Source organism: Micromys minutus, assembly GCF_963924665.1.
Source record: "Micromys minutus genome assembly, chromosome: 27".
Lineage (NCBI taxonomy): Eukaryota > Metazoa > Chordata > Mammalia > Rodentia > Muridae > Micromys > Micromys minutus.
Window position 1 is genome coordinate 34,048,364 of NC_137962.1, and position 27,865 is coordinate 34,076,228.

Below are 27,865 nucleotides of genomic sequence, written 5' to 3' on the forward strand. Positions count from 1 at the left end.
AATCGGATTCTCCCACCAGACAAGGAGAGTGGTTAGGGGATTGGTTCCTGTTGTGAGAATCCAAGGAAGGAGTGCTTCATGGAGCATAGGGAACAACGCCTATGATGTTCAGAGTTAGGGAATGAGAGCAGCACACAGGCCCTCAGTGTAGCCTCTGTAGAAGGGTTCACATGCCCTATGTCCTCAGCACCCAAAGCTGCTAGAGACTTTCACAGAGCAGAGCCTGGCCTAGTGTACACAGGCCCATGAGGGGATGTTCAGACCAAGGAGCAGATTCACTTTGAAATGAGTGTGACTTCCAGGGACCACACTACTATAAACAAGGAAAGAGGAGCCTTTTCCATTAGCGGCTTCTTGTATTAAACTGTGAGAAATAGTCTTCTGTGGGCTGACTTGAGGAGGCGGCATCCATTATTTTTTTCCTAGTGACAAAAGAAAAAAAGATGAGCACGCATGTAGGGTAAAGCTCATGAACATTTTATCCAAATGCTACAGAAGCTGTTCCAACACTAACGACAAGCTCAAAACAAAAGCTTCCTGGGCCTAGAGAGAGAGAGAGCTCAGTGGCTAAGAGCACCTGTGCTTGCAGAGAACTCAGGTTCAGTTCCCAGCACTCACATGGTGTGTGTGTGTGTGTGTGTGTGTGTAACTCATGGTATCAGTGACATCCCACATGAATATGACTGTTTCTTGTCAGGTCACGTCTGAGTGCTCCTTTTAAGCCCCAGTATAAGCCATGACAACTGTCAGACCCAGTGGTAACGGAGTTCCAACTGGAGCAGCCCCGTGGGTCCCCTTCAGGACTCAAGAATAGAACAGCTGAGTGGCGAATGCCTATGTGGTGCTCACTTGCTACTTCATCTGGCATGGACCCGCCCCAGAGAATCCTCTTGGGATTCTGTCTGTATCTAGTTGACTGACATGATGTGAAATAGCCCGGGAATCCTCTTTCTCTCTGCCTGGAGATGCCAAACAATGACTTACTAATGAACCCCAAGGCTCATCCTTGAAGCCTCCTTCAGGAAGCCTTCCTGATTTCCCATGACATGTGACATAAGGTGCACCTACTCTCCACTTGGGGTCCCTGGCACTCACTGTAAATGCTGCTCCCTTGCGAGGCTGAGGTTGCTGCAGTCCAGGGCCCTGCGCTGTTCCCGCAACAAGCGCTGCTGCTGCCGCTCATGCAGCAGGCTGGCATGAGCCTTCTGGATCCTGCGCAGGTCCCAGTCCATGGTGTGCTGGCGCTCTTCCTCCTGAAGCCTCTGAGGGCAGGAAGAGGGGTTGACTACATTCTCTTCAGCCCAGGAGCCTTGGAGGTTCATCTGGGAAGCCTGGCATCTTTTTATGGATGGGGACACTGAAGCTTGGAGAAGGGGAAAGGAGGTGACCACCCTGCCTTTGTCCTATGTGGTCTGGCTGCTTTCTGCCCTCTAATGGCATTGGTACCCTCTTATTCCTAAAGGAGCAGTGGGACCTGCCTTCCATAGTGTTCCCAGCCAGGCTGATTCCTGGCAGGTTCTAAGGAGGGTTCCCAGCTGGCTTTGCAAAACCAGATACTGTCCCAGCAAGCTGTCCAACATGGGGATCGCTTGTAGAATCCCTGAACACACATACACAAGCTTCACTCAGGGCCAAAAGTGTCACCGTGGGGGGTGTCAGGGATAGCCTAGTTCTAAATAACCTGTCTTTCAGCCCTGGACATGCACTCAGAATCCTTCTTTGCCAAGCATGGAGCCCTCCAGAGGACAGTAAGGAGAAGTGGCTCCCAAGAGGGCTCAGCTAGCAAACTTCCTACAATAATCTAGAAGAAGCAGCAGGGTGGGTCAGGCTGAAGGAAAGATGTGCATCCACACCAGAGGGGCAGGGGTATCCAGCATGGCTTCCTGTCAGGACCCAAAGTCAGCCTACACCGGTTTAGCTACCTGCCACCTGAGAGGCGTGGCCTTACTTTTGGGAATCCAGGATTGCTGCCTTGCTGCTCTTTGTAACAACTCCCACATTAAGGCTTTAGCCTAGACCTTGTTCTGAGACCCGATCACACACCTGCTCCCTCTCAGCTCCCCTCCCTCCCCCTGCCCCCTACCCTTTACCTGGAAATTGTAGACAGAAAATGATACCAAGCCCTCAGTAGCCATTATTCCCTCGTCCTTGACAGAAAAGGGCTAGTGACACATTTCCCATTGTCCTTTATAATCAGATTAACTTTCTAAATGTTATCCAATAAAACATGACTAGAAATATCTTGTGAAATTCCTTTAAATTGTCATCCTCCCTTCTCTACAGTTTGCTCATGGATGCGATGTCTGGCATTTAAACAGCTATTATACACGAGGACAGGACCAGAAAATCAAAGATGACAGAACACAGTGGCCACAGAGTTATTCAAGCCTGAGACACAGACAGATTCTACCTTGCTTAAAATGTTAAGAGTTGGTACTTTTTTGGGTTTCTTTGGCCACATCAGGCAAACCTAACCCCACAGATGCCTAATGAACATTATGCAGTTAACATATCCAAAGCTGTACTTGTAGGCTCCCTGATCCTCCCAGCCTGCCCCTTGTCCCAGCTTCCTGTCTCTGTAGATCGTTCCATCCTCCAAAAAGCCTGCAGTCACCCTCCACTCCTCTCTCACATTTGCTAGACACTCCATATGTAGCCAGATTTTCTGGCTGTTCTCCCTCACCACAGTGAAGACTGCAGCAGAGGCATCTCTCAGAGGGAGTACTGACACAGGAGCTGGATGTGTGGGCAGCTCGGGGGCGCAGAGGTGGCTCTGTGGCCCGGGAGAGACTCACCAGTTTCTCCTGGATTTGCTGCTTCTGTGTGAACCAGATCTCCTCCAGCTGCTCCCGGTTCATGCCCTTCCAGCGGTCAGGGACCACACGGTGAGGCCCAAAGGAGCTGGCCGCCTGCTGAGGGTTCTCAGAGAGCAGGTCCCCATGCAGCAGGTTGGTGATCTCAGTCATGTTGTCCTCTTGTTCTTGTTGCTTCTCTTGCCTCTTTCTTTCTGCCAACTCCACAACCTGTGCAGAGAAGGTCCTCAGAATATGCTAGAGTGACTGCAAGGTCAAGAGCTCCCATCTGGGCCCTGGTTGCAGGCTGGGGACCCTAGTTATCAGAGCACTGTTGGGCAGTGGCTGGGCTTTGGGTCATTCCCCCACAGCAGTGTGTACAACTGTGGATTTCTATCCCAACTTGTTAAAGCAGGGCACTGCCTCACTGGCTTATCTCTAAGCAGTGCATCTCATGGTCCCTAAAACCTTTAGACACCTGTACACAACAAGCCAACACAGTGTGGCTTCTAAGGGTGGAAGCACACTGCTGCCCCAGCAGTCCTGACAGTTTCAGCATGGTCCCCATTTCAAATGGAGTTCCTGTCCATTCAAAGCCTGGAGGTGAGGGTCTGTGTGATTTGTAAAGTAAGTCAACAACAACAACAACAAAACAAGAGTAAATGTGAAGTAAAGTCAGCTGGGTCTAGAGACAGGGTAAATCACCAGGAATGGTACCACATGTGCAAACAAACAAACCACAGAGAAGGAAGCCGTTTCCAAAGGAATAAGAAGCTTGGAGCCACTTCAGGAGGGGCTGGAGGACAGGAAGTGTGTGGAGAAGCTGATGGTTGGGAAGAGGAGGTTTTAGGGACCATGAGATGCACTGCTTAGGACAAGGACACTGACTGCCTGACTACTGAGCACATGACCCTGTAAGGCTGAGACAAGACCAGACCGAGGGGTTCATCTGGGCAGATGGTCTCATCCTCATTCAGAAGATTTTAATAAGTGACCCCTCCCCAGGCCCTACAGCTTCATGCATGGAGAACTTCATAGGTTTCGCTCTTAGTTGAGAGACAGACCAAATCAGATTTCATCAACCTATCACGGGGTGAGTCCTGACACAGCTAGTGTGTGAGCGGTCTGGTTTTGGAACCCCTCAAAATTCCAGAGCCCCCCAGGAAGCTGCTGTGTGCATGTCCTTCCCTTCAGACTGAGTTCAGGGTGTGCATACCTGGTTCTTGTTGAACGCTTTCACGGCTGCACAGACTTCCTTCCTGGTGGAGACTTCTAGCTTCTGCAAGTTTCTGGCTGCTTCATTGAACTTTAGTCTCGTTTGAGTGTGGAGGTGTTCTGCCAAGAGACAAGACACCATCAGCCCGAGCATGCCGACTAGAAGCACCCCCAATGGTGTGGTGATTCACACTGATTCCTTACCATGGGAGATAATGGGGACTGAGTGGAGGGACAGACTCTATGCCTCACAGGTTCTAGGAGATTTTAGGGTAGCTCCTACACCTTTGTGAACAGGGGTACTAGCAATCCCCATGGATTGATGATATTTGGTGTGAACTGGTGATGTCTGCAGCAGTCCTGAGGTAGATTAGTTAGGCCTTGTTAATTCTGGTCTATCAGGAGATAGTTGTAGCCTGACAAAGGCAAGAAGTGGTAAGAACCCAGAAAAAAGGCTGCAGAAACCAATCAAGACCCAGAGCAGAGTGCCAGTTCACAGATACTTGTGGAGTAGCAGCAGAACTTTGCTAGGCCAGTGAAGGGGTCAAGGAAGGATGAAGATCAAGGGAGTGATGTATAAAGGCCTGTGGCCAGAACAGGCTTCCATACATGGCCCAGCACTGTTAGAAGCAGCTGTCGCTTAACCTCTGTGCCCCGCCCTCACCTGTGAGGCACAGTGCTCATGTGCAATGGACGGATGAAAGTCACTGGCCAGCAGCCTCTGCTTTCTGTGCTTGTGCTTTGAGGGGCTCCCCCATAACTCCAAAATGGAAGAACATGGACTCTTCATTGTGCTGGGGGTGCAGGCCCTCACACATGCTAGGCTAGTTGCTCCAACACAGTCCTACATACACCCCAGTCCCAAAGGACCAGTCAATCTTTTTAGCCTTGACTTTCCGGCCTCTGCATAACTACATCCTCAGCTCATTCTTCATTTGTTAATCTGGCATGTACCAGAGGGTGATGAAGATCCCAGATTGGGTCCCATATTGCTCAGGACGCACACATGGAACGTGAAAGTATACAACCCTCCCCCAAACAGATACACAGAGGGTGATAGTCTATAGAGGGAAGGGAGTGGGGAGAGAAAGATATAGGCAATGCCTGGCTTGGGAGGTTGGACCAAGAACCAGCTTCTCTAGGATAATTTGTTTATTTAGATCTGAAGGTTTAAATGGTCAGGGCAGGTGCAATGGTCCTGAGGTGGGAGAGACACAATAGAATCTAAAAGTAAAAGAGCCAAAACATTTGAAATGCCATGAATAAGCTGATGTTGTCCAGGTGGGCCAAAGCCCAGCACGGAGAGCCTGTGCGATGATTTTAATCTTATCTACATCCTGTGAAGACATTAGATAGATTGGGCTGGGAGGAGAGCATGGGCATGGTGAGGCTCGACTTGACAATACACGAGAAGCCTCATTCTGCCTGTATGGTTAAGAGTGAACTAGAAAGGAGAGTAAACAGTTACAAAGCCGTTAGCAGAGGCATGTCCAGGTGAGACAATGCCATGGCTTGTCTCACGGTAGCAGCAGATGGATGGCAGGTAACGGGTAGCAGTTCAAAGTGTATGCAGGAGGTAGAAGGGGCACAGTTGAGGATGGCTGAAGGTGAGGTCAGGATTGCCTCCCAGGTTTCTGGTTTGGCAGGCAAGGAGGGAGCTGAAGGAGGAGCAGGTCTAAATGAGCAGCCCAGGGAGGGAACTGGCCTGGGAGCCAAATAAATGTGTGTATCAAAGAGGCTGAGAACAGACTTCAGATAGGAGAGCGTGACAGCCCTGGGCCAGGCTGGCCACAGCAACTCTAGGACATGTGGACAGAGGAGTCTGGGAGGGAGGGAAGACCACCAGGGAGAAAGGAGGCTTGGAGGAGCCCGAGCTGAGCAAAGGAACTGAATTATTACAGAGACTGGAGCAGCTGAGAAGGGGAAGTCAGTGGCTCCCACTTAGTTCAGATTTGCTCTTCCCTATTCAGTCACTAGAAATGTACCCAGAGGACCAGATACTGCTGTGACTGCCTGCCTAGGAGGGGCTGAGCACCCCCATGGAGGCAGAATGTGCTGCTTTTATTTTTTTTTCATTTCTCCTGGAGAGGCTCTTTCATGTCTGAATCCAGAGGTTCTGTGGGTCCAGAGAGTTGTGGTGGACCTGCTAGCATGGGGCCTACGACTTGGCTCCCAAAGTACTCAATGGAGCCTCCATTTCCACACCTAGAAGACTTACAAGATTCTCTACACTTTTATCCATCTTCCAAGCAGGCCGTGCCTCAGTGCCTGCCCTACTTAGTTCTGTCCTGGTTTCCCTCAGTGATGGAGTGTGTCCTGTGTAAGTTGGTTGGACTGTATTTTATCACAGCAATAAAAAGCAAATGAGGATAACGAGCAAGCTCAGAACACGTCCCCTGTACCGTGGAGGCACACTTGGGGATGCTGACGCCTAGGGCTGAGGTTTTGACCTTTATAATGTTAGTAGGGCTTTGAAAAGTGTTCACTGAAACTGAGCTAGAGGGTGACTTGCTGGAAAGACTATCACGCTTCCCGCACTTTCATTACCTGCCAGTTTGTGGTCCGCCTGGGCTTTCTCCCATTCCTCATGCTGCTGCAGAGACCATTCTCTGTTCTGTTCCATCTGGAACCTCTTCCTCTCTTGGAAGTTCAAATCCTCTCCCATGAACTTCTGCATTCCTGATATGGTGTTCCGAATGTCGTTGTCTGAAACCCGGGCTGGAAGCTCTTTCTTAAGGGCCAGGGGGTCAGAGAGATCAAATTCACGGCGAGTTTCTGGCTTCTGAAAGCTCTGCTGGAAGTCATTGATAGCTCTACACAGCTGCTTCCTGTGCCTCTGTTCCCGGTCATGCATTATGCACATGGCTTTGTCATTGTGCCTCATTTCAGCAGCTAGGAAAGACACAGCATTCAGAAATGCCACAATGGGTAAAAATGAATCTACTTTAGAATAATTTTCATGCCTTAAAGACAAGGTTCCAAAACTGTAACCGTTAAAGGAGCAGTATTCATATATAAAAACTGATTGTAAATACACAGGAAAACCAACTGAAAAATGAGCATAGGCCGGGACAGGCACATCACTGTGAAGAAACCCAAGTGGGAAACACACTTAGAAAGTAATATTAGCCTTTCAAGGGATACATTTAATGAACTTCAGGAAAAAAGTTTAAAAGGTTGCCAATGGCTGCATTAATAATGATGTGAGGGGTGAGGCTGAGATTTGAAGCATAATGTTATACACTGCTAATAAAGCATCTGACCCAGATCCCAGTGTCTCTCATGTGTGCACAAAGGACATAACACGTGGACGCTGCAGCAGTATTTGCCAAAAAAAAAAAAAAAAAAAAAACAACAACAAAAAAAAAAACCTTTAAAAATCTGGGTGTGGTAGTGTACACCTTCAGTCCTAGAATGTGGAAGACAGGGGCCAGCCTGGTCTACCTGGCTTCTGTGCGACCTGCATACACAATGTGCATACCACACACACACACAAAACATATAGACACAAAGACACACAAAAGCAAGTTCCTATCATTGTGGTTATATAGACAGGACAAGCATAAACACATTGGAAATCACATTGGAAATGCACACTTCTGTAGAAGGAAAAAGGGGGAAACTGTAATGGGGGGGCACTTGTGCTATACACAACACAGTTCTCAGGACCTTAAAGGAAAATACCAGAGGCCAACATGGCAAAATATTGACCTTGGACCTGGTGGCGGCTGCATGTCTCTGTTACATTGGTGTTCTAAGTTTGAGTTCCTTTATAAATAAAAATAAACAGGACTGAAAAGGTTGGAAAATGTAAAATGATATAAAAAAGGCAATTTCCCTCATAATCCAACTACTTCAACATTATTCACCAACAACAGATTTTGCCTTTTTCTGATCATGTTTAAAGACTTAAGCTGGTAGCCCATTTATCTCTAAAATGTCCTATGTCTAGCTTTTTGGACTTCTAAAAAGCACACATTCAACAGTTGGTGAAATTGCTAGCCAAGAAAGGAAGACTGGATTCTGTTTGAAATTTTGATCTAGGACCTAGAACATGACGAAAGCCATGTAAATCACCCAGATGATTCAGAACTTAAAACCCACAACTGCCTTTTCTTGACAGGAAGAACAGGCTCATTTAGTTAACTGAGCAGGAGAAAGTGTGGCATTTTAAAATGATAACCGCATGTGTGTGTGCATGTGTGTGTGTGTGCACTAATTCATGCTTCAGCATACACGTGTCACTTGATATCAACAACTGTCCTCTGTAGGTCAGCATTGACTTTTGAAGCAGAGAATGTATACATATGTATTTAAAGCTTTTCCTTTTTAGAGAAAAAAAATTTAAAGAAAACACAAAACGGTGCTAATTTTATTTAAAATGTATCTCCTAAGATGTACATTAAGATTCAATGACTTCTTTTTCTTGAGAGGAAGAATATGCTGATTAAGTTAACTGAGCACAAGAAATTGCAAAATTTTAAAAGGAGAAAGACCATAAAAATGATAACTCTGTGTATGTGCTCACATCTATGTGTGTGTGTGTGTGTGTGTGTGTGTGTGTGTGCACGCGCGCGAACACTCACTCATAAACATGCAGGGCACTGAGTCCAGGGCCCTGGAGACACAAAGCAAATGTTCTGGTTTCCTCAGTTGTGCAAAAAGGAAGACACAAGGCCCCAAGAGATAGATGGACGTTTTAGAAAAATGCTCACCAAAGGTTTCATGCCTAACTTTTTCAGTTGCTTCTTTAATCATCTGGTCACGAACTTGAACATCCCAGGCTTGTGTGTCTCCCTAGGAATGGACAAGAGAAGAGAGGTTAGAGCCAGTTATCAGTATTTAAGTAGGCCACTAACCCCCCTCATCTGGCCACAACATCAACAGGTTACACTCTCTCTCCCTCCTTCCTTCCCTTCCTCCCTCCTTCCCTGCCCCCTCCAACATTATTTAAGTATCACTCCTCTGTGAAGCCCTCTCTGATTTCCCCTCCAGGCTGGTGTGGATCCCACTGCATTTTCTGTGTTTTCCAGTCTGCCTCATTCACTACTGCAAGGTCTCTCACCTCCTGGACCCTATTCAGGCTAGCCAGGGCATTTGTCACCCGGAAGAGAGCAAATGTCTCTCTTCCCGAACTGGATCCTGCTGGGACACTCCTGGACAGGTAAGGATTTCCAAGTCCACCCAGCCAAACTTGATGCTTCCATATAAAGGCTCCACGAGAGCCTTGGCTCCTCTCTGTCCGGTCCCCAGCGCCTCACCCCAATGATCCTGTTCCTGGCATCGAAGATCCTTCCCTGCCTGCACAGGTCCGCGTACCACCTCTTGGCTAGGCTGGCCTCCTGTTGTAGGTCTTTAGGCATCGCTACCTCCATGGTGCTGGGATTCCGCGGGGCTTCAGGGGCTTCCCGAACAAACACGGTAAGAAAAGCTCACAGAAACAAGCAAGCTACAGCGCCGAGAAGCAGCGCCCACAAAAGTTTGAGATTAAGTCTGTCCCTGCGGCCAAAACGCCAAAACGCAGCCCGCTTTCCGAGCTATGGCACAGGGGTTGGATTCTCCGAGGAAACGCCAACCTCCGTTGCTAAGCAACGGCGCCTCGCTCCTCGCTCAGGTCAGTCTCGCGAGACTTCCGGGGGGAAAATTCTTCCCGCGCTTTTCTCACGGGCGCACGAGGAAGCGGCTGAGGCGCGGAGCGCAGCCATGGGGCGCCTTGAGCTGCTGCTCGTGGAGAATTTCAAGTCGTGGCGAGGCCGCCAGGTCATCGGCCCTTTCAAGAGGTTCACCTGTATCATCGGCCCCAACGGCTCCGGTAACCAGCGCCCCAGAAATCCATGGCCTCGGGAGATCCACGGGCCACGGTTGCCCGCTGTAGACCTGAAGGGACCCCGGGACCTACTCTCGCCTGTTGTTGGCCTGAGGGTCCGAGCCGCCCCTAGTGCCCGTTGTCACCTCCTGTGGGTCTGACGGGACCGGGACCACATACCCCAATTCCGTTGTTACTGTTGGAGTCCCGAGGGTCCCAGGGCCCTCTGTAGGCCTTAGGAGACCCAGGGTCCCATGTTAGACCGAGGGAGCTCACTGACGGCCTAAGGAAACCCAGGGGCCTGCCCTCGCCCATTGCTGGCCTGAGGGGCACCCCCAGCATCCCGGCTGTTGCCTGCCCTTCCTTCCCCGACTCCACTGTTGACTGTTGTAAGCCCAAGGGAACCCAAGAACCGGCTGTCGGCTTGAGTTCCCCCATCCGAGTTGGCCTGAGGGGACGGAGCTACTACCCCAGTCTCTGCTGTTGACTTCTGTAGGCCTAAGGAAACCAAGCCCCTTCCCCAGGCCAGTCAGTTCCTCTGTAACCCTCCCCCACCTCTCCACACTCCCCATCTATCTGAGGGGATCCAGAGTGTTAAGAAAAAGATGAAGAGAGTGGTGGTGGAGGGTATGCTCCACAGAGGTGCGCAGGAGTGGGAGTGGGGAGGCAGGGGAGACGTCTCTGGGGATCCATGTTGGGAATTCCTTCCCCCTGAGGAACCAGCCACATGATGGTATAGTACAGAATACAGTTTATTCAGGGCATGGTGAGGGGAGTTAAGAGGGTAGTAGGGGCAGAGATGGGGGGAGAGAAGGAGTAGTAGAGAAATAGAGGCTGACCATGAGTACGTGGGGGTGGGGGGAATGAGGAGAGGAGGAACAAGGGGGGAAGAGTAAGGGAACAAGAGAACAAGAATGAGAGAGAGGAGAGGGCAAGCAGCCCCTTTTATAGTGTCAGGTAACTGGGGTGGGAACATACCTGGCTATTGCCAGGTAATTGTGGGGTGGGGTTTACAGACTCCCAACACAGGGGCCTCTGTAACCCTGTTGGCCTGAGGGGATTGAGCATCCCTCCCCACCACCAAACCCACCCACCCCCTCTCCTTTACCCACTGTTCACCTGAATGGGACCCAGGGTTCTGGGGGTCCAACTGGCCTGAGGATTCAGTGTTTCCTACTGGACTAGGCCCAAGAGCCCAGAATCCTGGGCCACCAACCCTTGCTGGCTGTCCTTATTCCTGCCCAGCCCTCCTTCCCTGTAGTCCCATGTTTCATACCTCCACCCCACCCCACCCCCACCCCATCTCAGCCCAACAGCAGCAAGTACTAAAAATGAAATGGCCTTGGCCTTTGTTGGGAAAACAAAACAAAACACTTGTAACCCAAACATAGTTAATACAAAGAAAGGAAATTTTAGAGTCTAAATGATAATTTCTAGAATAGTTTGTGTTGTATTTAAACCATTCACTGCAGATGTCTCTAGTCAGAGCACTTAAAGTTTTATAGTTTTGATAGAACAGACTCATCTTTAATATTCCTTATATAGCAAATCTACCATTGGGTGAAGATCTCCATGAATAAATACCCTGTGGTTTAATGATTTGCTAGATCCTTCAGTGTTTGACTTACTGTTTACGCAGGGTTAATATGCATTACAGTTGAGAGGTATACAGCAAACTCAGCAGTGGAAAAATATAAACTTCTTCAGCAGTAAGTTCTAATGTTGAAATGTCACCTGAAATGTCATTGACTCAGTGCACAGGGAGATGGCTATGCCCTTTACCTAGCACATAACCAAAATTCCAGACTCCTAGAAAGAAGCACACATTTAACCCTAGTCATACCTCACCAAGTTTGGGCACCATGAGCCATTATTACCAAGAAATTGTAGAAACCCTGCTCAGATCCAAGTGTAAAAATCATGAAGATTCTAGCAGTCTTATTCTATACCTTTAGATGATCGTAAATTCAGTTAGCATTTACCAGTTTTCAATTGTTTAAGTATAGAGGTGATCATTTCTCTATAAAATGGGAGTTATGAAAGTGATTTGCTCTAATGTGATATCCAGTAATGGGAGAATGCTGAGAACCATGTTTTGTTTAATTTTATTTAGTTAATTCATTTTTGATGTATGTATTTTTATCCTTACATCCACACTTTCTGCCACAGCTACATGAAATAAAGAGTCCACCTACCTGGAGTTTTTTAGTCACATGGATTTTGAACATTGACTAGACAAGACTTACATATTGGTTATATTTCAGTTCTATTGGTAGTTTGATTTTTTTGGCTCTGAGAAGGTTTTCAGCCTTTAAGAATGAATCTTTAACTCTTTTCTTCTCCAGGAAAATCTAATGTAATGGATGCACTTAGTTTTGTAATGGGAGAAAAAACAACTAATTTAAGAGTAAAAAACATTCAAGAACTTATTCATGGAGCACATATTGGAAAACCTGTTTCTTCTTCTGCAAGTGTGACAATTATATACATAGAGGACAGTGGAGAAGAGAAAACATTCACAAGGATTATCCGAGGTAGAGAGGGGGGGGGAGGAGGGAGGGAGGGAATTTTAGTTCAGGGTCTGATTGCCTGGTCTGTCTTTGAAGTCTGGGACTTACTAATCACTGGTAGAGTGAGTATAAAATTTCTTTTTCTTAAAAGCATATAACAGAACCTGTTTTATTTCCTATTAAGACTCTTGCTTAAGCTGACTCACTTGTTCTATACTCTTACTGTCAAGTAGCATTTTTATACTTGGATATTTGCTTAAGATGAAGGAGGGAGCCTACCTCTAACATGGAAGCATCATACAACTTCTTCCTCAGCTTCTCTTTGCTTGTTTTCTTAGTAAATTATCACATGTATATTTTTGGCTTATATACACCTAAAAGCAACTTGAACAAAATGTTTTAATTATTCATGAATTCCCTGAATTACTCTAACAAACTATTATATCTCATCTGTAATAAATATATCATGCTTGAACTGTATAAAGTTATAAAAAGTAGGTATATATTTTATTGTTTTTTCTTGTTGCTGTTTCTATTTCACTGAAATACATATTACTACCTTCCTTTCCTCCCTCATTCCCTTTCTTGACAGGGCCTTGTAATCCAGGCAGACCTTTAGCTTACAGTCCTACTCAGGCTCTAACGTACAGTCATTGCGTACATGCAATATCTTGTCTGGCTTTACTACATTTCTAAAAATGAAAACTATTACTAACTTAAATTATATACATAAACATAATTTAAGTGTTTTGCATTTTTATTATTTGTATTAGTCACTGGACAGTTTTCTCACTTCCTTTGGGCATTAGTTGCGATGGGCTCTCTGTGTTTTAACACAAGTTCAAATGATCCTCCTAATGGAGCTAGAACTGTAGGCCATGTCACTATATGTAGCCTTTGACTTTTTAAGTGAGAATTCTTCATTTTAACAAAAATTCTTTTGTTCACTATATAAAAAGTGTAATACCAGCTGGGCATGGTGATATATCACTCAGGAGGCAGTGGCAAGCAGATTTCTGATTTCAAGGCCAGCTTGAGCTACAAATCAAGTTCCAGGAGAGCCAGAGCTGCTATACAGAGAAACCCTGTCTTGAACAACCAAGAAAAAAAAAGCAATACCTTTCCCCACACACAGAAACATCCCAACCATCTTTCTTTTCCATCTTCACTCCTTTCTGATACCACTTTCTCACATGCTATTTTATTTGAATATTTTGTTTATATCTTTGGCTAAGATATAAACTCTTTAAAGATCAAACACTCTTATGTTACTACTGTGAAATATTAAGTATATAGTATTTGTTGAGTAATTAAATGAGCTTATTTATAGATATATTAGTTATATTAATGTAAAACCAGTCATTTCAATAAGAAAAATATTTTGTAACAGCTTACTTTCTTTACTTCAGGGGGTTGCTCAGAATTTCATTTTGGAGATAAACCTGTGAGTCGTTCTGTGTATGTAGCCCAGTTGGAAAACATAGGCATAATAGTCAAAGCACAGAACTGTCTAGTTTTTCAGGTAAGTAGTTGTACTCATTTTATTTGATTCATTTTAAAACATGTTACCATATTTTACATGCTGTTGTGCTTTACGTTACTAATAGGGAACTGTAGAGTCTATATCCATGAAAAAACCCAAAGAGAGAACCCAATTTTTTGAAGAAATCAGTACTTCAGGAGAATTTATAGGAGAATATGAGGCAAAGAAAAAGAAGTTACAAAAAGCTGAAGAAGACGCACAATTTCATTTTAACAGGAAAAAAAATGTAGCTGCAGAACGGAAGCATGCAAAAATAGAGAAAGAAGAGGTAAGGTGTCTGAAGATGTTACCAGTTAGTAAATACATATTAATAGAAAAAATGTTAAAATTTTGTTATTATCCAGACGTGGTGGTGCACACCTTTAATTCTAGCACTCAAAAAACAGAAGCAGGAAGACCTCATAGTTTGAGGCTTGTCTGGTCTACAAAGTTAGTTCCAAGACAGCCAGGACTATACATAGAAAGTCTGTCTCAAAAAAATTAAACAAAAAGCCCACTTTATTAGCTGTGGGCTACTAAAAGATTCCATCAATAATATGAAACAAAGTCTGGATGGAATTCAGTAGAAAAAATTTTTAAAGTTAAATAGTTTTAAACCTTTAGTGAGTGTTCAGGTTCATGTGTGGTAGCTAAAGGATACCTTGCAGGATTCAGGTATCATTTCATCTCATGATTCCTGGAGACTGAATGTCTGGCTTGGCATCAAACACACATCTGCCTATAAGAGTACAGCAAAGGTACTCAACACTTTTGGGTCTTTAACTCTTGTACACTTGTAAAAGCAATTGCAGATCACTGAGAGTTTTTCATAACAAATTGCATTACCAATATTTATTATATTTTATTTATGTTTGTCAAGGACCAGCCTGAGCTACATCTAAGTTCTTGAGAGAGGGCTGTTTGAGAGCAGTGAAAAGAAACAACCATGGGTCCAAACTGGTGGCCTAGGTTCTGAGATAGCTTTCCAAATTGTTTGCTCTCTGTGATGTGCTCTGTTCTAGACAGCTTTTTCTTGCTATTCTAAAAACTCTCTGGTTGAGACATCTCCTTCTGCTAGTGAAAATTGTAAAAGCTATCTGGATAAGCTCATAGGTTTTCTGTCCAGAATCCAAAAGCCAGAAAAAAATTTAAAAGAGCTGTGTTCACTCTTGAGACAGCCTTATCTGGATAGCTGTTAGAAAACATTCTAAAAGAGCTGTGTCAGCTCTCTAAGTAATTCTTGTTAGAATTCCTAGAAAAAAAATTCTTTAAAGGCTATGAAAAACTCTTAAGAGAACTATGGTTTCTCTCCATAGGTTTTCAGACTAAAATCAGAAATCCTGTTAGAAAAAAATTCTTGAAGAACTGTTTTTGATCTCCAGAGATCTCCAAATAGCTCAGCTCTCTCTAGAAAATATTCTAAAAAAGAACTGCTATGCCTTTCTGTTAGCTCATCTCATGCAGACCAAAATTCCAGTTTTTTATTGACATATCAATTCAGCTATTTATTTCAGGTTCTCTTTTGAGTATCTTATGACTCAGCATCCCTAGCCCCTTAGTTCTTAGAAGACAGCAAGCACACATTTTCTTTTAACATTGTAAAATAATTCAGAAATCTGCCTGCCTCTGTTAAGCATAGAGGATAAACTAGCTGGGTGGGACCCCTTTCTGAAATTACCATTTTGACCACGCTTGGGCCTGGACTCGATGCGTCCCAAGCTGACCTTGAACTCAGGAATCTGCCTGGATTTGTATCTTTCTGACAAGCTGGCTCGGTGTGGCTGCCTCTATTCCTTTAGATCTGTGAAGCTCCTTACACAATTCATACTGCATTCTTATATTTTTGCATAGTTGCAATAAGATATTTATTTTATGTTTATGAAGACACTGTAGCTGTTTTCAGACACACCAGAGGGCAATTACAGATGGTTGTGAACCACGATGTGGTTGCTGGGAATTGAACTCAGTACCTCTGGAAGAGCAATCAGTGCTCTGATTAACTGAGCCATCTCTCCAGCCCTGAAATGATATATTTTCAAACTCATGTTTTTAGAGTTATTTTCTATAGTCTTAAGTGCTGTCCTTAAGATTCTACTGTTTACCATTTTGCTGAGACATTAGCCATACTTCCTGGGCTCATGCTATCTCAGGTTATCATGGAGTCACTGATGTTAACAGAAAGGGCATTCCTCGAAGGAATGTGAAAATATGTATATTATTATACAAACAAGTCTTATGCCCATGGCAGCCATTGAGGCCCATGTCCACTGACTGGCCCTGTCCCAGGGGCAGAAACCATGTCACTTTGTCCCCACAAAGGCTATGCTAGACCCAGCAATGTTTTAATTTTACTACTTTTTACGTGCATTGGTGTTTTGTATAAATGTGTGTATATATGCCATGTGCATGTAGGAGCCAGAAGAGGGCAAATGGATCCTCTGTAACTTGAATTGCAAACTGTTGTTAGCCATCATGTGGGAGCTGGGAATTGAACCCCAGTCCACTGCAAGAGCAGCCAATGTTCTTAACTGCTGAGATACCACTTCAGGCCTGTTTTTGTAAAACTAAAATTCATACATTTTAATTGGTTAAGCTTATTTCATGTTTATATAGCTAATATTTTAATACATTTAACAAATTGATTATATTATTTATCATATAATTATATTAATCAGTATTCTCTCACTAAATGTACTTAATGAAAAATAACTACATTTTTCCAAAAAAATTAAAAGGACAACACTGTATGTTTTGATTATCTTTAATGTCCAGCTTAATAGAAAATAGTTGGATTCTCACAAAGATTTCTTAGGTTTTTTTACATGGGTGATACATTGCAACTCAAGCTTTCCCCAAACTATTTCCTAAGTACTTGTTTTCAGAGCACCATTTAAATTAGTATCTTTTTAAAATAATTACTAACTTTATTTTGTAACATACACTTCTGTATAAAACTTCCTTGTTTATTTTTGTTTGCTTTTTTGGTAGTCTCTGCCCTCTATTAGAAAAACTAGAACATAAGCTTTATAAGAATAGGGATGGTTTATCTCATTTTATTCTCTATCATATTCCAAACACACAGAGCAGAATCTGACATGTAGTACTCAGTAAATCTTTGAGAAAATAAATGAAAGGTGGATGTATTCTTCTTTAGTAATATTGTTCAGTTTCTTTATATTATGAATGTATTATATATGTTTTATATCTGTAGAAGGTGAGCAGTAAGACAGAACATAGCATTCACAGCATACTGAAATAGCTTATAGAACAGCAGAACTTAAAACGTTTTTATAAAGACAATTAGAGTAATCCAGCTTCCTGATTTTTTTTACAACATTCTTAATGGTCTGACTTCTGTTTATAAGTTACTTATGAAACTTTGTTGACTAGGACCTCACATTATGAGGTGGTGACTTACTCCCCCCCTTTTTTTATTGATAGCACAAATGTTAAGAAAATTCTCTCTTTTTGTGTGTAATTTAAAATTCTAATAGCCCTATTAGTTTTATCTGTGTAAAAATTATTTTTAGAGAACAAATTCTACTTGGAATAATTTGCTATAAAGTGTCTATGGACTTACTTATTTAACCTCTTTCAGTTATGGTAAAGAAGCAGATTCCAGCAATGTTAAGGAACTTGTCAGACTTTCTGAGGACCCATGCTGGCAGGTGCCACTTCACTGTCACAGCCTGGTCTCTAAATGCATGAATGCAAACTTATCTTTTTGGTTGCTGTTCTGTTTTGGAAATATAACCAGAAACCTCCAAATAGTTTTACTTTTGTTCAGGAATACTGTCTTTTGGCTGGATGTGGTGGTACATACCTATAATTCTAGCACTTGGTAGATAGACAGGAAAACCAGGAATTCAAGGTCATTTTTAGTCTGAGACTAGCTGTGCCACATGAGACCATGTTCCTTTCTCAAATAATGAGAATGAGAAAGCAGGGATGAGATTATCTTTCTATGACATTTAATTAGAGATAGTGTACTAATGCAGTAGTTGCATTCATGAACAGAAGCTTAAACGGGTGCTCTTTGCCTTCCCTGTCCATGTATAGGCAGAACGTTACCAAGGTCTCCTTGAAGAATTGAAAATAAGCAAGATACAACTGATGCTTTTCCAACTATATTACAATGAGGAAAAAATCAAAGTTTTAAACACTGAATTAGAGCATATGGACAGGAATTTAAGTGTTGTAAAAGACACTCTTTCTCACCATGAAAACATAATTAAAGCTAAGAAAAAGGATTATGGAATGTTAACTAGACAACTACAGCAAACAACAAAGGAATTGAAGTAAGTTTTAAAAATATATGTTAGCAGTTAAAGTTGTTTATGGTATTTATTTAATCTGTGTGTGCGTGTTCATGTGTGGTGTGTGTATACTTATACACCAGCTCATGCTTTCTGAACCATGCATGTGGAGGCCAGAGGATAACCTGCAAAAGTCACTATGTATGTTCTAGGAATTGAAATCAGGTCAATTTTTGTCAGCATATCTTTACCCAACTGAGCCATTTCTCTGGTCTAACAGTTGTGTTTCATGTAAATGGGAAAAATATAATTGACATTTAGAAATTGATATGTTTGAGGAGACAGTACTGGGGATTGAACTTAGAACTTCACATTTGGTAGGCAAGTGCTTTACCACTGAGTACATTCTCAGCTTAGAAATCAGATTTTTAAAAATTTCTATTTATTTTGTTCTGTTTGTTGTAGACATAGTCTCACTGTGTATCCCTGGCTGCCCTCAAACTCACAGGGATCTGCCAACCTCTAACTCCTGAGTACTGGGATTAAAAATGTGCACCACCATCTCTGGTGGAAATCAACTTTATTAAGTGAACATTTTAGTTGGGAATGCTTCTAGATACACAGAAAAGTTATAAATATCATGCCTTTCTCTTGTGTTCCATGCTATTTCTTATGCTATTGACATATTAATAAGTCTATAGTTGCAAGAAAAAGTGAGAGTTGAATAGCAGAAACAGAGGGTTCTTTTTTTAAGTGGTTAAACTATGAATTTGTCAAAATTAAGAAAAAAAACTATAGCACCAAGAGTGAACCTTAAGCTAAACAAAAGTTTAAAAACTGATGTAAGAGAGTTAGAGATACCAAATGGTTTGCAAAATGGGACAAAACACTAACTATATTACAAATGTATTGAAAGATCCCTGAATTGGGGAAGTCCCTCACTCAAGTATCGGGAGAACACGAACCCAGGAACTTATGAAGAGCCTATCTTGCTGCAGTCAGGCAAGAGGTTTATTTAGGAGATCAGAGAGCTCTGAGGACAATACATATCTCATGCCGGAGATAGAGGAGTCGACCCCGAACTCAAATGGGGAGAAGTATTTATAGGGAAAATTACATAAGCAGTTAGCAACAGGTGCGTAGCAATTTTATTGGTTTATTTAAATTGGCACAGTCTGCCTATTTTGGACATGATTTAACTTTAGGCCACTCTATTTTAGGGCACGCTGACCTTCATACTTTTTTTTTTTTTTTTTTTAGGATTGCAGAGCCAGACCTTATTGAGTCTAGATGGTCTGGGGTTGGGCCATTTTTTTGAACATGTTATTTTGTTTTTAGCCTCAAGGCAGGGTCAATGGAGCCAACTTAAAACTTTAACCTTTTTAGTATCTAACAACTTTTTTAGTGGAGTGGGAAGAGAAAGTGGTGGCTTAGGTAATTTTTAGATTTTAAATTATGTTTGTATCTGTATATATGTATATATATACTAAGTGCAAGTGCCTCTGGAAGTGTAAGATCTCCTAGAGATGGAATTACAGATAGTTATGAGCCACCCAACATAGGTGGAGGAATTTAATTCTGATCCTCTCTGAGAGCAGTACTGTCTATGCCTAAGCCACTTTTCTAGATCCCTAGCCTGAGTAATTTTAAAATCCATAGATTTTAAAAGAATATACATTATACAGAAGCACTGTATTATAAGTGTAAAATTGTTTCTCAAGGGGAAATGTGCTGTTTTTTTTTAAACAGGGTTTCTCTGTGTAGCTCTGGTTGTCCTAGATCTTGCTCTGTAATACAGGCTTGCCAGAGATCTACCTGCGTTTGCCTCCCAAGTGCTGTGATGAAAGGTGTGTGCTACTATCACCAGCAAAAAACAAATCAAAACAGAATCTCAATAATACTGTTTTTTCTGGCAACTACATATATGCATAACAATCTTTGTAAGCCAATTTTTAAAATTTAATTTTGAGTATTATTTGACCAAAGTTACCTTTTGGCCAGGGTTGGTGATTTATAGTCATGCCTTTAGTCCAGTACATGGGAGGCAGAGACAAGAAGATCACTGCATTCAAATCCAGCTTTGTATTCATAGCTAGTTCCTGTTTAACCAGGGCTCTACATAGTGAGACCCTGACTCCAAAAAATAAAAATATAAATAAAATAATAAATTAATACTTGATTATATGCTAAAATAAAAAATATTTTTCCTTTTTAGATCTGTCGAAGCAATTTTAAATCAGAAGAGGCCTCAGTACATTAAAGCTAAAGAAAACACTTCTTACCATCTAAAAAAATTGGATTTGTCTAAGAAATTGATAACAGACAATGAAAAGCAATGTTCTAAGCAGGAAGATGGCATACAAGCCTTAGTGGCAGAGCTGGTTGATTTAGATAGAGCATGGAAAAGTTTTGAAAAGCAAATGGAAGAGAAAATCATACACAGAGGGCAAGACATTGAATTGGAGAATAGTCAGGTGAAAAAAATGAAAATACTGGAATCATTTTTGTTTTAGTTTCTATTTTTAATTAGAAAAAAATTAAGAGATAACTCCCATAATAACTTATTAAGATGATCCCTAGAATGTAAAGTGAAGGAATTAGTTTTTAATCTGTTCACAGAATCTAAATTTAATCTTGATACTAAGGTATTTTTCCATCATATAGTTAGTGTCATAACATTTATAAATTAAAGCCTGGTCCACCTGAAATTATATAGTAATAAAAGTTAGGTGATTATTACTATTTGAGAGATAATTCTCTCTTAAATATTATATAAATGTAAAGATCAGATATATGTGGCTTTGAAGAGACTTAATTGACAAGGGAAACTAAGATGATTTTAACTGTTCAGTGATATGTTAATAGTCAGTATAATACAGTATACAAGATTAAAATTATTAATCAGTAAAATATAGAGCTAACCAAGAACATGTAAGTCAGTTTTTAAATATTCTTTCAATTAAAGTATCTTTATTCATTTCTTTCATTGAGTTATGCTAATCTTGTATCACAATATACATACACCAAAATAATTATGACTAGAAATGTAAAGTACCATTTTCTCCAGATTGTTTTTTCCATAGATTTTTCTATTAAAGGCATTATAGCATCTGTCTTGATTACTTTGTTATACAGAATAAAGAGTTTTTGATGAGGAAATTTTTATATTAAGTTCACATATTTTACCTGGAGACGATGACTAATTATGATCTAATTTGTATAAAGATTTTGATAGAATAGAATGTAATCTAATTTCATTAAGGTGAGTAATATGTCGGTGCTGTTTACATAGCTGGATTGTTACAAAGAGCTTAAGGAGCAAGTCAGACGGAAGGTGGGTATGATGACACAACAACTGGAAAAACTACAGTGGGAGCAGAAGGCAGAAAAAGAAAGACTGACATTTGAAAAGAGGAGGCATGGAGACACTCAGGTACCATGGTTCTGTAGTCATAGCTTTGAATTAATTTCAGTGAGATGTTCTCCTTTATATTACCTTTTCAATAAATAAGTAGATTTGTTTCAAACACAAGAAGTTTTAATTCTGTGGGGCTAGGGGCATATAGCTTACTGGTAGAAACACTGATGTACTGGGTTTGATTTCCAAAGCACAGCAAAATAATTTTGGTTTCTCTGTTGTTCTTAGTATTTTTATTTATGTGTACTTTTATAGTTAGAGTAGGCTGTGCCTTCATATATGTGTTCAGGAAATGTTTTCTGTCATCTATGATGAACATGATCTGAGCATGCACTTTAGCTCAGTAGTGTGAAGAGGAGAGTGGGGACATTACATTTAGCTCTCTGTTTCTGTTGCTCTTGAAGCTGTGGATTCAACTGAGCATCAACAGTACTTAGGGTAAAAATGTTTACTGAACATTGTTTTAGTACTTTGTGTCACTTCCTAAGCAATAAATATAATATCTGTATAGCATTTACACTTTACTAGGTATTATAAGTCTTCCAGAGAGGATTTAAAGTATATAGGAAAATATGTGTCAATTGTATGTGAATGCTCTGTCATTTTATATAAGGATTTGAGTATACATAAATTAGGTGAACAATCATGGGTTCTGAAATCATTCCTCAAATATGTTGCCCAAGAGGAGATAGTCTACCTTGGGAACAAGTGTTAATATAGCATTGTATTCTTCCTCAGAGTAAGACTTGGCTTCCAGCCTATCTTGCTCTTTACTTACTATGTATAGTTTCAGCAAACAATTTAGTAGATTGGGATGGGGAGCTTTACATTTTTCATTTGTATGTACAGTCAGGAAAAGTATAGATAGAAGTATGAATAGAGGGGAGAGAGAAAGATCCCTGAATCTAATGTCTTTCCCACTGTCAACAGTTTCTCCCAACCATTCATCCCCTAGTTCCTCACAGTCTGCTTAAACAGTTCCTTCTCCCAGTTTTCCCAGTACTATCAGCTCCAAACTATAACAGTTGTTCTGGCCTATCTTCTTAGATCAACTTCTCCTAACTCAACTGTCTCTGAACAATACCTTCTCCACAAACTGCCTTCTCTTCTCATTCTGCTAGTCCAACACACATTCAACACTCAGCCTCAGCTGGGTTTTTTATATCCCATCCTGTTCCCAGAATCCAAGAAGCAACCAACACTAAAGGTCATAGCATCAAGCAGTTCTAACAGTTAAAAATTCTTAAAGGACCAGTTGACTAGCAACTAGGAATCCTTTAAAGAGCCAGGTGCACAAGATAAATCACTACAAAGTCAAGCTCACTGTGAAGGACAAACTTAATAATAACTCCCTCTTAATGTTTTATGACTTCTTTTCTAAAGACTAAGGATTGGGTATAAGATTACTTTATTGCACACTAACAATAATAATTAATCATACATTATGAAGTTTCTTTGAGCTACCCTGATATTTATGTAAATGACATGCTAAGTGCTGCTGTAAGTCCAATTTGTGATTGTTGTTTCTAAGCTTTGGGTTTTCTCTTACTTGTATTTACTGACTTGGTAATCTATAGTCACACATATTTAAACTGCTCTAAAAATGTGTACATCTAGCTCTCAGACCTTCGGAACTTTCATGTGTTTTTCCAGCTTGCTACTTCAGGTTCTTCAGGTTAGATGCTGAGCAAACATCTCAATCAATCTTGGACCCCAAAGTAAACTTCCAATCATCTCACCAAAATGTTTTCCAGTCTTTCACATCTCCTATTATGACTTTTTCTTTCTGTTTTTTTTTTTTTTTTTTTTTTTTTTTTTGCTTTTATCTGTTGTATTGGCCTCCTGAAACATTACAAACATGTTTCTCCATGAGTTTTCATCTGCAGAGGCAGTACGTTCTTGTAATCACTGAGCGATTTCTCTAGCCTCTGAATGAATATTTTTTCCTTTGTGAGACAAAGTCTCACTGAATCCCCAACTGGCCTGGAACTTATCATGCAGACCAAGCTGGCTTTGAACTCACAGAGGTCTGCCTTTCCTAGCCACCTGAGTAGTGGGAATAAATGGGTGTACTGCCATGCCCAGCTATAAATGGACTCAAGTGAGATAGTACAATTATAATGTTGGGCTTTTATTTGAAAAGAGGCTGTCTTGCCTTATTGTGGAGAGAGACATATGTACGTATATGCATGTGTGTGTCTATGTATATGTGTCTGCATGTGTGTGTATATACCTCTGTGTGTGTGTGTGTGTGTGCGTGTGCGTGCGCGCATGCACTCGTGTGTGTGCAGGTGAGTTCATGTGTCTGTTTGTATTGGTGCAGAGCTCAAAGGAACATAGCAAGTATCTTGCTCTGGGCTGGGGAGATGGCCCAGAGGTTAAGAGCATTGACTGCTTTTCCAGAGGTCCTGAGTTCAAATCCTAGCAACCACATGGTGGCACAGAACCATCTGTAATGAGATCTGATGTCCTCTTCTGATGCGTCTGAAGACAGCTACAGTGTACTTATGTATAATAAATAAATAAATCTTAAAAAAAAAAAAAAAGGAGGCCCATTGTTTGGGCCTTCCTTTAAAAAAAAGTATCTTGCTCTCCTAACATTCTTGAGACACAGTTTTTTTTGTTTTGTTTTGTTTTTACTGAACCTGGAGCGAGGGTAGCAGCCTATAAGCTCTAGCAATTGTTTTTAGTCTCCACAGCACTGGGGTTACAGGTGTGCACAGCCTCTCCTGACTGGGATTTGAACTAAGGCTATCATACATGTGTAATCATCTGAGTCATCTCCTCAGCTCATCTTGGTCATTTTTTAACTCTGGCAACCTAGCACAATAGTTGTTTGCTTCATATATTATTGTTGATTAGATGGGAGAAAGGTTAAAGGTTAAAAATCTGAAGCTAGTTGGAGACTATTCTCCCCATCTATTCAGTTTTTCTCCCTGGGAAGTTAAAACTCCCTTTTCAGTTTTATCCCTAGCTAACTAAATGGGAAATTTAAAGATAAACAATTCATAAATGACTTACGGTGTTGTACTGTTCTGTTTATTATTAGTTATTTTAAGTGTGATTGGTGTACTTGCATGGAAGAAAACATGGTATGTCTAGGATTCAGTGCTATGTTTTTAGGCATCTTAAAACCTGTCTTTCTCAGGTAACAGTTTCTGCTACTTTGCAGTATTTGGATTTAATGGTAAAGGACAAATAGAGCAAGACTTAACTGAAGTCCTCTCTTTGTGCCTGTTAGTTCTTGCATCATGGTGATACGTAACTACTCTATTATAATCACTTATTTTCTTGAGGACAGAAACTATCCTGCTCATTATTATACCTCTAATTTCTACCACATGGAAGCCAATGAATGGATATTTATTGAGTGAATTAGTTTGAAAGATAAATATGAATTGTGTAGGTACTTGAAAATCTTTTTGAACTGGAGAAAGAGCACTTGTCCATTTTTCAGGATTTAGTTCCCAGCACATACATGATGGCTCACAATAACTCATAACTCCTTTGCCAGAGGATCTGATACCCCCTTTTGTGGGCACCAGACAGGAATGTAGTGTACATGTATACATGCAGAAAAAACATTCATAAACATAAAATAAATAAACCAAGAGATATTTAAAAACATACCTGAAGTTTGAATTTACCAGTAAAATCACTGGATACCAAATATTCCAGCAAAATACTGTCAGATTTGATACCCAATCTTTAGCTATAAAAACTTTATATCAGCTGACCTTTTCAATGTTAATTTTTTCTTTCATAATTTCTCTTAATTTTAAATTACACTTATTTATAAATTGGTGTGTGTGCTCATGTATGCCCAAGCACACTGTGATGTATTTGTAGAAGTCAAAAAACAACTTGAGAGCATTTTCTCTTTCCTTCTCTTAGGTTCAGTAAAAAGAGTTCATCAGGCTTGACAGCAAACATCTTCTAAGCCAAACACCTTCTAAGCACCCACATCAAAGCACAAACACTAAATATTTTCATATAATCATTTTTGATGCATTTCAAACTTTTAACAACTTATAGTATAATAAATTCTAGATGTGTCATCTTACTAGTTTAGAATATTATAATTAATTTTAGGCTTATTTCCCACTGTAGGGAAATCTAAACCAAATAAAAGAGCAAATAGAAGAGCATAAAAAACGAATAGAGAAATTGGAGGAATATACAAAGACATGCATGTAAGTAGAAAACAATCTTTAAGCTTTTTCATATCTAAATGATCCAGTGTATTCTCTAAGTAGAGAACAAATGTTACTAATGTGTGATATTCTCATTCCTTCGTCGTTATAGATCATTAGAAATTATTCTTATACAGACATAATATGCAGTCACTGATAGTGGGATGCTAACCCCAGAGGCTCGCACTGCCCCAGAAATTACTCATAGACTGTGTGAAGTTCAAGAAAAAAAAGAAAACAAAACAAAGCAACAACAAAAAAAAGTTTTGCTCAATCCTTATCCACCAAGAACACATTGACAAATTACGGGTTACACCCTGTATTACATGTACTGTTTGCTCATTGTAAAAAAAAAAAATCTTTACACACCAAGAAAACTTTGACTATTTCCAGGTTACATCTCGTTTTACATGTACTTTATTCTCATTGTAACTAGTGAGATCTTAATCACACTATCAAACCTTAAAAAAAAAAAACCAAGTACTGACAAAAATGTATTGTATACTTTTATGCAAAAAAATGCTTAAAATTCTGTACATTTATCTTTGTTTTTTCAAATAAAGTTGTAAAAAAAGAAATTATTCTTATAAATATATGTAAAATTTGAAAACAAAAGTAAATGTTTAAAATTTGAAAATATAAATATGTAGCAGTGATAAAACTTAAATCTTCTGACATTGACATTTTATAAATACATAATGAATTGTGGGGGCTGGGGAGGTGGCTTAGTAGTTAAGAACACTGGCTGCTCTTGCAGAGGACTGGGCTTGATTCAAAGCACCCACATGGTGGTTGAACTCACAACTGTCAGTAGTTCCAGGTCCAGGGGATCCGATGCCCTCTTCTAGCTTCCATAGGCACTAACTATATAACTGTTCACAGATATACATACAGGCTAACACTCATACACATAAAATAAAAATAAACCTAAAACTTTTTATAATAGTAATGAATTGTCTTGAAAGCTAATTCATGATATTTAGTCTACCACTGAGGAATTTTAGTTGAGTTTGCATTGATATTAAGCATGTGATGATTGCTCTGGTTTATATTAATCTATCCTTATCTCATAGTAACTAGAAATATGTATTTTCAAGTGAACAGGAATGACCAAAAAGCTCTTTTGCCTGTTTAGTGTTGGGTATTTTTTTTTTAATTTCTTTTTTAATTTCTAGAGCACTACTCCATTTTTATATAGTGCTAGACAAGACTGTTTTATGTTTTAATAAACTGTTTTTGTTATTATTCTTGTTGTTACTGTTGTAGGGATTGCTTGGAAGATAAAAAACAGCAAGAAGAAGCCCTGATAAAAGAAATTGACAATACAAAATCAAGAATGTCTGAAGTTAATGAAGAATTGAGTCTTATTAGAAATGAATTGCAGAATGCTGGAATTGATAACCATGAGGGCAAACGTCAGCAGAAAAGAGCTGAAGTTCTGGAACACCTTAAAAGACTTTACCCAGACTCTGTGGTAATTGGAATGAATTTTAAAGGCTATCCTCTCTCGTTCCTAAAATTAGTGTTCTTATTTGAGATTAGAGATATAACTGTTGTAAGGAAGCAGAATTTATTTTAGAAATGTTGTGTTTTGTATTTGACAATTTATATTTAAAATACAATAGTAAATAGAGAAAGATGTAAATGATTTTAAATTGCATTTGTAAGTAAGTGTTGAAAAGAAATGCTTATATAAACACAGTATACATTATGGCTGAACTCCCCAGAGGAAACATGGTATGAAGTAGTCTTGGTCCTCTCAACAACAAAACCTCTATGCTCAAGTTCTTCATAATTTTTAATAGGCGTCACTGCTGTATTTTCATTTCCTCTCTGTACCTTGTAGTCTTTCATACTAAGGACTTTGGCTAAAATGCAATGCTATCTTGTTACATGGGGTATTAGCCTTACAGCATCATTTTCTATTATATCAGGGTCCTCACCTCTGCCTCAGTTTGCCCTGTAATTTCCTTATGGCCTATTTTTACTATTTGACACTTCACCGTTGCTCAGTTCCCAAACATTTGCCATTGATCTTTATGGTATTACATTCTCATAGCCACTTACTTTATTTCCTTTACACTGTCTTACTAGAACATCTTTTTCTTTTTTTTTTTCTTTTTTTTTTTTTTTACTTCAAGAAACTGTGTGTG

The 27,865-nt window shown here is 40.6% G+C and overlaps 2 protein-coding genes across 2 annotated transcripts in view; one reads left to right on the forward strand and one right to left on the reverse strand.

Moving 5' to 3' along the window:
- Nucleotides 1–343: 343 nt before the first annotated feature.
- RIBC2 (RIB43A domain with coiled-coils 2) lies at nucleotides 344–9,382 on the reverse strand (the record flags this gene model as incomplete). The annotated part of the gene is made up of 7 exons (XM_080938859.1): nucleotides 344–422; nucleotides 1,096–1,262; nucleotides 2,796–3,023; nucleotides 4,009–4,127; nucleotides 6,555–6,899; nucleotides 8,723–8,804; nucleotides 9,269–9,382. 7 exons carry the CDS (start codon nucleotides 9,380–9,382, stop codon nucleotides 344–346), a joined length of 1,134 nt encoding a protein of 377 aa, XP_080794985.1.
- Nucleotides 9,383–9,710: 328 nt separating this feature from the next.
- Nucleotides 9,711–27,865, forward strand: part of SMC1B (structural maintenance of chromosomes 1B) — a gene marked incomplete at both ends in the record, with an annotated part of 56,770 nt that continues 38,615 nt past the window's right edge. The window contains 9 exons of the mRNA XM_080938979.1: nucleotides 9,711–9,819; nucleotides 12,159–12,347; nucleotides 13,733–13,845; nucleotides 13,931–14,134; nucleotides 17,905–18,143; nucleotides 20,317–20,575; nucleotides 21,394–21,534; nucleotides 25,630–25,712; nucleotides 26,979–27,186. Of these exons, the coding sequence (XP_080795105.1) occupies nucleotides 9,711–9,819; nucleotides 12,159–12,347; nucleotides 13,733–13,845; nucleotides 13,931–14,134; nucleotides 17,905–18,143; nucleotides 20,317–20,575; nucleotides 21,394–21,534; nucleotides 25,630–25,712; nucleotides 26,979–27,186 (1,545 nt within the window). The remainder of the gene's footprint in view (nucleotides 9,820–12,158; nucleotides 12,348–13,732; nucleotides 13,846–13,930; nucleotides 14,135–17,904; nucleotides 18,144–20,316; nucleotides 20,576–21,393; nucleotides 21,535–25,629; nucleotides 25,713–26,978; nucleotides 27,187–27,865) is intronic.